General features: G+C 42.6%; 1 protein-coding gene across 1 annotated transcript; it reads right to left on the bottom strand.

Annotated features, from left to right (window-relative positions):
• Window positions 1-538: 538 nt before the first annotated feature.
• Window positions 539-9110, bottom strand: BNIP1 (BCL2 interacting protein 1). Its single transcript, XM_083728321.1, has 6 exons — window positions 8850-9110; window positions 7308-7400; window positions 6697-6788; window positions 5802-5903; window positions 5021-5139; window positions 539-1112 (listed from the first exon to the last, which is right to left on the bottom strand). The coding sequence occupies exons 1-6, from the start codon at window positions 8931-8933 to the stop codon at window positions 916-918; spliced, it is 687 nt and encodes a 228-aa protein (XP_083584447.1). The 5' UTR covers window positions 8934-9110; the 3' UTR covers window positions 539-915.
• Window positions 9111-10713: the final 1603 nt, after the last annotated feature.

The following is a 10713-nucleotide window of genomic DNA, read 5'->3' as shown; positions in this document are numbered from 1 at the left end:
CCTGTTGCATCAGTGGAATGCTGCTGGCCTGACACTGAATACAACCCCGTGTGCTTAGGACATTATGCACCCTGTTGAGAGCCAACTGGGAAGGAGAGGGGCTCTATAGTGTCTTACAGGGATTTCCTTCCATGCTCACAGGCCTGCAGTGGTGCAGCTGTAGCCACAGGAAGAGATGGGTGATGCCACTGACTTGTAATCCTGCAAGATATTCCAATGCCTTTTACACTGACGAGAAAACAGGAAAAGGACAGGGAAGTTTCAGGAGCTGGTATGCCAAGCAATTTACATCTCTATCCAATGCAAAACTTGGAATGAAGCAAATGGACTGACCTGAGCTGCACTCTTAAGATAGATGGACAAAGGAAGATACAGTACATTTACAATAATGCCAGGTATGGAGAGATTTTAGAAATCACCTCATTGCTTCTTTCATTTGTGGAAACAACTGAAGTAAAAGTAACTTAAAGGGTGACTTTTTCTCTTTGAGTTCGTAAGGTATTTTTTTATTTAAAAAACCAGGACTCCCTGCTCTATCTGTATTCAAATACACTTTATTAAAGGAATGTATCTAAATGTATTTTCAGCAATACCGTCCCCCTCCTCTCAGGAACAGATCTCTGGAGGAAGGAAGTGGAATACACATTCCAAGCCAAAGACAAGAGAGGGGCTTAGTATGTCTTCCACCATCCAGTTCAGAACTGACACCTGCCATTCTCAGAGAAACAGGTCATATGATTCCTTGTCCTATCCTGCAGCTCATTTAGCTTACATAAGCAAGTCTAAATCTTCAGAGACTGCTAATATGTTCTGTTTATGAACATTTGTGAATGTTCTCTTGATTAGAAGAGTGTCAGGTGAGAAAGCCTTCATTCATCCTTTCTCAGTCATGCTTCCTCTCCTCATCTGAGAATTTTACAAGAAGGGGAACAGTCTCTTCTTCAGGATGTAAAGCACGGTGGCCAAAAACAAGGCAAGGGCGAGAAAGATGAGCAGTTTATCTGTCAGCTCCCTGCGGTTGTACTTGGTAATGAGCTTCCGTCCCAGCTGTATTGTCCCGGACATGGATTTGAATTCCTCATTGGCATCCAGAATGGTTCGTGAAGAACTGACTGAAAAGAGAAAATGCAACATTTCAGCCCAGTGTTTCAAAGGCACTATCAAAAGCACACATACTATGCAAGTCCACTTTGGGTCCTGTAGCACAGAATACAACACACAATGCAATAGGTACATTGGCTCAAAGCCCCATGAAGCAGGCTACAGAACTTTTCCATTTGAGAAAAGCTGAGGACAAGTCTGATGAAGACAACGCAGCACAAAGGAGATTGTTCCACTAGTGCAAGCATATCTGCTTGCCTGATGGAATGATGTCCCCTCTCCTTCCCCAACCCACCAGAGCAGATTTGGGGAAGGTGCGGGGAAAGACATGCAGCAGGAGGGGAGAAATCCTGTTGTGTCAGAAGACGTCTAGCTTCCATTAGCAAAATGGGTTAGCTGAATACTTGCCTTCATCCAAGGACCACCACAGTCCAAATGGCCTTGCATTTTTCTGTGGAGCCCCATTCTTAGAAGACAAAAATCATAGCTGGCCCATATCCATAAGTAAAATTGATTGTCATAAGCAAGTCTCCCTGTTGCAATTAGAAAAATCTAATCTCAGTCCAAAATTTCATAATGAAGCCAGATGGAATGATACCAACTGGCTAAGTAGAAATGACATAATTGGCAATGGGAGTAAATGTAGATTTAGTGTCAATGGTGTGCTATCCGCTGCAAAAAAATGACAGATACTGCAATGTTGATGTTACTTGATAACAGGCTTTGTGGGATTTCCAGTGTGGCAGTTTAAAAGCCAGAATGTCTGTTTTCACCAGCTGCTAAATTAGAATAGAGTGGAAAATTTTGAAACTGAAAAGAAAAGAGTTAAGATGATACTGTTTTGATACATTTCCAAACAAGGTTAGAATGTGGATCAGGAGCTGTTTAAAATCAATCATGATAATACCTTGGGGAGAAATTTAATACAGCACTAAGGAGATGACTTTATCAGTGCAAACATTTTTGCTTGCCTGATGGAAATATCTCCTCCTCACTCCCCTTGTAGGCTGTTCATGGGTTCTCCCAATCCTCAAGGAAGGCACAGGAGGAACACTGGGTTAGGAGAAGCCCTGTTGCACTAGCAGAAGTCCTTGCACAGGCTTCCACTAGCAGGACCACTTAGTTGAATATGACTTACGGACTTCCTAATACACACAAGTTGCTCTGATGTCCAGCACCTTTTCTCTGAAGTGAGCAAAAGGTCATTTTTTAGTCTTTCTCTCTTGCAGAAATGTCAAGTAAACTAAAAACATGTGTGCTGATCATAATAAATCACACAGCTTTGCAACCAAGTACAAAATATATAATGAACCACTGTGCAGGGCTTCAGTTTCCATTATGGGAGGTAAATTAAAACACACACCAATGGCAAAATGTTTAGAAGCAAGCAGCTAAGGAACCAGTATATTCCTACATAGGTGGCCCCCAAAAGGGCATTTCAGTTTGCAAATACATTTTGCTTGAGAATGAAATTTTATCAGAACCAAATACGTTTCTTTGCCATTTTATTTTCCAACCACAGAGAAAAGTTTTGTCATTCTCATGGTACATGAAAGATTGAGGCTGTTTATCATGGGAAGTGACAACTGTAGGCTTCCTGACTCCAGATTATTTATTGCTTGCTGCTGTAAGGACTTCTTTATTTTTCCATCGTGGCAACATTTTAATGGTAGATTAAGTACAGCTGGCTTTTTCAAGACGAGTGACCTTTGCTAGCTATACCTCAACCAAACAGGATGGACTCTTTAACAGAGGACAGTCTCACTGCCAAGACTGTCACTTAGTGAGAGAGGAAGCATACACTGAGGAGCTGCAGACAACCATCAGCCCTGGAGGGAGAAGGAAGAGAAGAGGCGGACACTGCGTTTATTGAATCCATCCCTTCTGTTTCTCCCAGCAAAGAAAAGGCAGAAGGTCCAGCTGGTCCACTTTCCAAATGACCCACGAATTTTAACAGATTTGATATACAGTTTTGAGGGCTGAAAACTGTCAGGCCAAACTCTGGCTTTCTAACGCAAAGCCCAAAACTCTTTTAGAAATGCTTTAAGACATTGCTTGAGCTGAGTGAAAGAAGTTAATGTGGGTGGGAGTTAACTATTGGTGCACTTTAAAAAGAAAAGCCCCATTTGAAACACATGCATGTTCTTCAGAGTCCATGCTGTAGAGGTCTGGATTTGATACATGGTATCCTGATGTATGATATGATATGATGATGATATGATATGATATGACATATTATACTATAATATCAACATGCTGGTTAGGGAGAAAGGAGCGTTTCTTTTTCCATAGCTAGTGAAGTAGCCAAGAGAGCTACTGGAGGAGGGAATCAATCATGTTGTTCCTTCTTTGCCATTTCACTGCAATTCTGTGCTTCCCGGCATAGATTAAATATTTAGCTGTAGGAGGCAGCAAGCGAGAGAAAATGAAGTGGGGGAGCGGGAGAGAGAGAAGGTATGCACTTTTGTGTTTTTATATTGTAAACCATCCTGTAATCTTCAGATGAAGGGCAGTATAGAAATTTAATAACTAATAGAACAAGATGGTGAAAAAGTTAAATTACAGAGTTATGAGAAATTAAAGTCTAAAGTACGAGACTGGTTGCATTACCATCAGATAAATGAGGTATTTAAACAGGACAGGAAAATAGGCTTCCAGAAGGAGAGGTCAAAACTAGAAACAGAATTGCTAGAACCCAATACTAAGAACTTGTCAAGAATGTATAATTTGCTGTTGAAATGGAATACACAGGATGAAACGGTGAAATCAGCTATGATTAAATGGGCACAAGACATCGGTCATGACATCATGTTTGCTGACTGGGAACAGTTATGGACCACTGGTGTTAAATTTACGGCATGTAATGCCTTAAGAGAAAACATAATGAAAATGATTTATAGGTGGTACATGACCCCAGCCAAGCTCGCAAAAATTTACCATTTGCCCAATAACAAATGTTGGAAGTGTAATGAGACTGAAGGTACTTTCTATCACCTTTGGTGGACCTGCCCGAGGATTAAAGCCTTTTGGGAAATGATCTATAATGAAATCAAGAAAGTCCTAAAGTGGACTTTTCCTAAGAAACCTGAGGCTTTTCTCCTGGGCATGGTCGGCCAATTGGTGTCAAGGAAGGACAGGACGTTTTTTATGTATGCTACCACAGCAGCAAGAATCCTCCTGGCAAAGTATTGGAAGACACAAGAACTACCTACTCTGGAAGAATGGCAGACGAAGGTGATTGACTATATGTGATTGGCAGAGATGACCGGCAGAATTCGTGACCAGGGGAAAGAGACAGTGGAAGAAGATTGGAAGAAATTTAAGATATATCTTAAAAATTGTTGTAAAATGGAGGAGGGTTAGATGTCAGGGAATAAGAAACAGAGAATTGCAGCTGTAACTAATAAGTTAAAGAAAAAGGAATGTAATGAAAGTGAATTAAATAATTAACTAATTGAAGAAGTTGCTAAAGAAATGTAAAATTAAGGATGCAGCAAAAGGGAGGTATGGGGAAGTCGGAGAAGTAAGGTGTATGAAAATAAGATTATGAAATTATACATGTTTATATGTTTGTATGTTTTTGGTTTGTTTATTGTTTGTTTTGATTATGTGTTTGGAAAACAAATAAAAAAAATTTTTTTTTTTTAAAAAGAAATTTAATAACTAAAGGGAGTTTAACCACTCCACGGCAGATCTGGAGGGTGGCAACATGAGAACAGGCCTTTTCAGTAATATATTCCTGTTTGTGGAAGGTTTCTAAATTTTTATTGGTTGGCTTGCTGTAAATGTAAGTGTTTATGCTGTGTTGTAAGTTGCTTTGATGAGTCAATCAACTATTATTGTTATTATTATTATTAATAATGATAATAATAATAATAACAACAATGACCAAAACTGCACACTGTGGTCATTTACTTACCTAAGGTCTGCATCGTCTCCTCACTTTGCCGTACCTGCTGAGACATCATCCTGCTAATACCCATCAGGTTCTCTGTGATGTTACTGGCCCCCTCTGCCAAACTTTCCTTTGTAGTTTTTCTAAAAGAAAAGAAGGGGGTGGGAATCAAACTTAATATAAAAACAAAATTATATTCCCTATTACTCAAAATGCTTCAAAAGTGATGGGAACCATAGAGCTGGAAGATATCAGCCAAGCATTCAGATACACATACAAATGCAAGCATACGTCTTTAACGTTCTGTTTCAAAATGAGTCTTAAATTAGAAATCAGGCAAATTATTCATACAAGGTTTAGGTTAATCTTTAAACATTTCGTCCAAAATAGCCATCTGGCTGAAGTAGAGGGGTAAAATTAAAATGTAATCAAAGATCAATACATCTAACTTGGCACAATGGCAAGCAACCATTTTAATGATCTGAGATTCTGTTTGCTCCTTACTGTGCAATCCTATTCAGAAGCCAGTAAGTTAAAGGGGGCTTACTCAGTCAGCAGAGCATGACTCAGGGTCGCAGATTCAAGCTGTGTGTTGGGTGGGAAATTCCTGCCTTTGCAGGGGGTTGAACTAGATGATCCTCGTGGTTCTTTCCAACTCTACAAGTCTATGATTCTACTCCTAGGAAGGTGGGCACAAGACTGCAAATAGTGACCTCCTAAAGCAGAGCTTGACACAAAAGGCTTAGGAAGTCCCACCACATAACACCTGGCAGCCGAATTCCACAGTTATAAAAAGACTGTGTACCTTTGTCGTAAAGGATCTCCACCTCGAAGCAGTTCATCTTTCTCGGCATTGTCAATGGCAATTTTACAAGCTAGATTTGCCTTCCTCCAGGCTGTCTGATTGCTGAAATTATTAATATAGTGAGATTTAGCACAATGGTGATAGAAACACCCCTGTCTGTATCCAGAGCAAAGCAACAAAGATAACTGCATACATTAAAATGTAACACTCCATTATTATTTGACATAATTAACAACGATCCTTAACGGGCATGCTATATCAACACTATTAACAGCTGCATCTTGCATTTTCCTCACCTTTTTATGTTCCACTCTTTATCTGCCTAGCTCTACTGTCTGTTCAACAATGAAAAGGTCTGGATGTCCAAAGAAATTAATAACAGTCCATCCTATTCTCTGGAAGGTTGCTAAGGACACTCACAGTATTGGATGGATGCCCTCAATTATGCAGCTATCATTGAACTCAATGGGACTTACTTCTGAGTAGATGTATAGCCAGTACAGTGCTGTGAGTCTAACCTAGACACCCTCCATGCTGTCACTGTTGCACACAAGTGTTATCTATACCAAACATGTGTCAGAGCTCTCGGTTTGTCGGTGTTGACACCAATTGAGTGTTGGGAGGAAGGGGATACAAGATCTCAGCCTAAGCACTTATTGGGAAGAACCCTATGTTGCACAAACAGACTCCTGCTCACACAACAGGACTTTACCCTCCTTGTCTCCTCCCCTGCTGGCCCCCACATGTCCCACAACTCTCAGGAGTAGATTATGAGGGCTGCAGGAAGGAGGAAAGGAAGGTGGTCTTGTTGTGCAAGTGAAAGTCCATTTTGCTTGCACATGGACACAGCATTGGATACAGCCCAGTGGTAAACAATATTTAGGGTGCTACTGACCTGAGCATTTGCTTCTTATGGTTCTCTACTTCTTGGAGCAATGCTTGCTTTTCTGATTCTCTATCTTGCTCCTTCGCCATCTGCTCAAGCTCCTAAAGCCGTGAACAGCAGGTGCATATTATCATTTTTAATATTATTTTTATTCAATTTTAATACAAGCAACAACATAATTCATTACAATGTTGTTCCTACTTGGTAATAAAGTCTCACTGTTCTCTTGGGTATTTCTTTCCTAATCAAATTATACACAATTATTCTTTTAGCACATCCTTTTCAGCGAAAAGATAGCTGGGTCTTTGGGGCTGCTAAGGTCACATTTTGCTTATGAGTGACAGAAATGGGAACCAGGTTTCTAAAAAGCTGTTATGCTTAGTGACATGCTATTTTCAACAATCAGTTTTGCTGTAACAGAAAAGGGAGCTTATTTGTGGCTCAGTCAGCAGAACATGAGACTCTTAATTTCTAGGTTATGGGTCCGAGCCCCACATTAGGCAAGAGATTCCTACATTGCAGGGGGTTGGACTAGATGACCCTCGTGGTCCCTTCCAACTGTACAATTCTAGGATTTAGCAACTCTCCACCCCCCACCCTAAAATTTATTTAGTCCTCACCTGTATTCTCAGCCGTAAATGCTGAAACTTTTCCTTTACTTTGGCATTCAGTTCTGTAAGTGTACTTACAGGTCCCATACAATCCCGAATGTCCTAAAGGAAATAACAAGCAGTGTATAGAATAAACCACATTGTTACACTGATGTTCTCTCGAGCTGTTTGTTCAATTGCCAGCTTGATTGTTTTAAATATAAAGTGTAACCTTTTTAAGAAAACAAAATGTTTATTTTAAAGGTTGAAATTGCAACCACCAATAGGCTGCAAATTGACACAGAAATATCAACCATATTATCTGCAAGCAATGTGAATTTAGTCCTAAAGGCTGCCCCAACTGCTACAAAAAGTTACATAGTAGCTGATGTGCTTCATGCAAAGATAGTTACATGACAATCCTACATATAAATCAATGATTTACAAGGATTCACACTCACTGTGCAGGTACACCTATCCATGGCTTCGCCATGTGTGAGCACACAACAGTAAATGCATGTAACGGTTAACATTTACAGCTCTAATTCCTACTTGGAAGTGCCTTCTCTTTATAAATTTACTAGCATATAAAGTGGCCCCCTCTGAGCCTATTTTTGGAAGCTAGGGAAACCTGGCATTGTGAGAACTGAACTGAAGGGGAAGGGAAGGAAGGAGCAGAGGGCATGCTTGTTTCATCACATTACTGTGTAGAGAACCTAATCAAACTGCTTAAAAGTTTCAGCATGCAAAGCTGATGCCCAAGTTGCCCGCATGAAGTTGTAACAATGCCAGTGGGTACCCCCTGATGGGTACTAAATATGTTTTTCAGATCATTAAGAAGCTGGTTGCCCTGCAAAGCTACGGCAACATCATTGTATTGTTGCCTGCCAACCGTGGGAAAGAGCAGGAGGCAAAGAAGAATTAGTTATCTACAGTGTGATGAAATTCTCAAAGGTTCTTATCCCTACCAAAGGTTTCTCACATAGCAACATTGCACGAGGCACTCCCACCATCAGACATCCCAGCTCCCAGTGCCGCCTCCAATCACGGCGCAGAAGAGAGAATATCACACTGTGAGCAGATTTTTTCCAACACAGAGCTGAAGCTGGGAGAAGTTGCAGGAACTTTACCTATCGTGGAAACTTTCAAAGGCTGAGGAGGCACCTCTGCAGTCTGAGCCTGACACCTCTGCAGCCAAAAAGCTGTGAGGAAGAACTGCCATCGCACCACCAACAACACAATCATGCGGCGCCTTAAAGACTTAACTGCATCTATTGTGGCACGTGGAAATTTGTGTGGATCATCAATTGCGTGGAATGTCACCCTGAACTGGCATTTGTGTGCATCCTGAGAAGTGCACGCCAGCGCCCCACAGCGGGCATCGCTGCAACTGCGTTGGCCTTCAGGTGCCACGTGACTCCGCTAGGACGCAGGCGGAGGGGGCGGCGCTAAGGGAACCTGGCTGCCCAGAGGGGGCGTGGCCACGAAGCCATGAAGCCCCACCCACCCCGGCATAAGCGCGTAGCTGCCCGCCGCCCGCGATGTATTGGCCGAGGCCGGGGGCTGCTGTACCTGCACCGCCGCCTTAATCTCGAGGTCGAATTTCACGATCTCTTGGTTGCAAACTCGAACCAGCACGTCACCGGCAGCCGCCATCTTGGGAGGAACTACGGCGAGCGCAAAGGGACAAGAGCAGAATTTCGAAACGCGGCCTCTCCGCCCCGCCCCGGTAGGCGGTGCCAACAAGCAGGAAGAAAACAAACCGGCGGCAGAAGGAAGGCGGCCGAGGAAACTCCTCCCTTTTCGGAGAGCCAGCCCCTCCCCACCCCTCACTCCGGGCGGCCACCCCCAGTCTGCATTCGTTAGTCTTTTAGGCGCTGCAAGACTGCTGCCACAGGGGGAGAGCCGTACATCTCCCCAGCAGAGCCATTCTTAGAGCAGACTGGCTGTGGAAAAACAAATGGGGTATTGAATTAGCCACAATTAAATCAACTCACATGGGTTTCAAAGGGTCTGCTCAATGCACGACTAACTCTGGATTCAACCCTATATTGTTATGGCACAGCCCCTTGGACTGATCTCCCCAGGGAGCCTTAATTTGGCACAGAATCTGGTGACTTTTTAGCGGGACTTGTAGCTGGAAACCATTTTACTTAGTACGGGCTTTTATGTGTGTTCACTTTCTCCCCCGCACCCGATCATTTTTATTGTACTTTACAGATTGACTATTCCTAAATTGTATGTAACCTGCCTTGGGTGTGTTCACATATCTTCGTTTAAAAGCCATAGTTAACCATGAATGCCCAGATAACTGCAGCTTCTCTCCTCACCCCTAAACCATGATTCTTGTCTTAGAATTATGTTCAGTCCAGGGATTGTGGTTTGTTTTGATGCAAGCCATGAACCGAGGCCAATGATAGTATCCAACAGAGACCGTGTATGTGAGTAGCACAGGCTTCAGTCTCGGGCAAGATAACTGCACCTTCCCTCTCTCCGCTCCTGCAGTCCTTCAGAGCAGATCTGGGAGTCATTGTCGGGGGAGGAGAGGAAAGTGAGGGTATTTTGTGAATCTCTTGTCTTCCTTCTGCATTAGCGGGAAGGTCACATCTCCCATTCTACACATTAAAGGGAGATGGAGATGTCTAGCAGTAATCAACACCTCGCCTGTCTCCAGCTTCCAAACGGTGTCCTCCGTCAGCCAGTCAGACGTGAATAGCTGGTCCCAGCCACTGGTTAACGACCTATGTGAGCTAGAAACTCTTTAAAAGGTGACTGTTGCTGAAGAGTCCTTTGTCCCTCAGCTGACTATCTATATGCTGACACATGAGCTCAGAAACTTGTTTCTAAGTAGCTGTATTAGGGTAGACTTGAATGAAAATGTTAGCTTTGTTATTTTCTTGAAGCAACATTCTCCCTCTTCCGTTTGTCCTCTTGCTTCATTTTCTATTCTGTAATAAACACCATCGAATTTGGCTGCTGGGGCGTTGGGTGAATTTGTGTCAAAACTCTCAGGGTTATTTCAACCTTTCTCCATGCCTGGTCACTTGGTTCATGTTATATGTGTGAGTGGGGTTTGGTAGAGAAAAGCAGGCTACTTTGCACTCTGGGTGCTATCTTTGCTTCCCTTTGTATTTGCCTCTGTTCACTGCAAAACATACCCATGGGAGATTAAAGGGAGCATATGGGTATAAGTGGCAGCCTACTTTATAACCTCCAGCATGACTGGCCTACCCACACAGGCAGTTGCGGAAGGTGGCGAGGTGTAAAAGTTTATGATCTTTTCATTTTCAGCCGCCACCTTGGATGACTTTTTAAAGGGTTTGGACAAATTAATGGAGCTAAGGCTATCAATGGCTACAGGCCATTATGGCTCTGCACTACTTCCACTATCAGAGGCAGTATGCCTCTGAATACCGATTCCTGGGAATTGCAAAGG

Source organism: Podarcis gaigeae (assembly GCF_964106915.1).
Source record: "Podarcis gaigeae genome assembly, chromosome: 2".
NCBI lineage: Eukaryota > Metazoa > Chordata > Lepidosauria > Squamata > Lacertidae > Podarcis > Podarcis gaigeae.
This window is presented reverse-complemented; position numbering and strand designations above follow the sequence as displayed.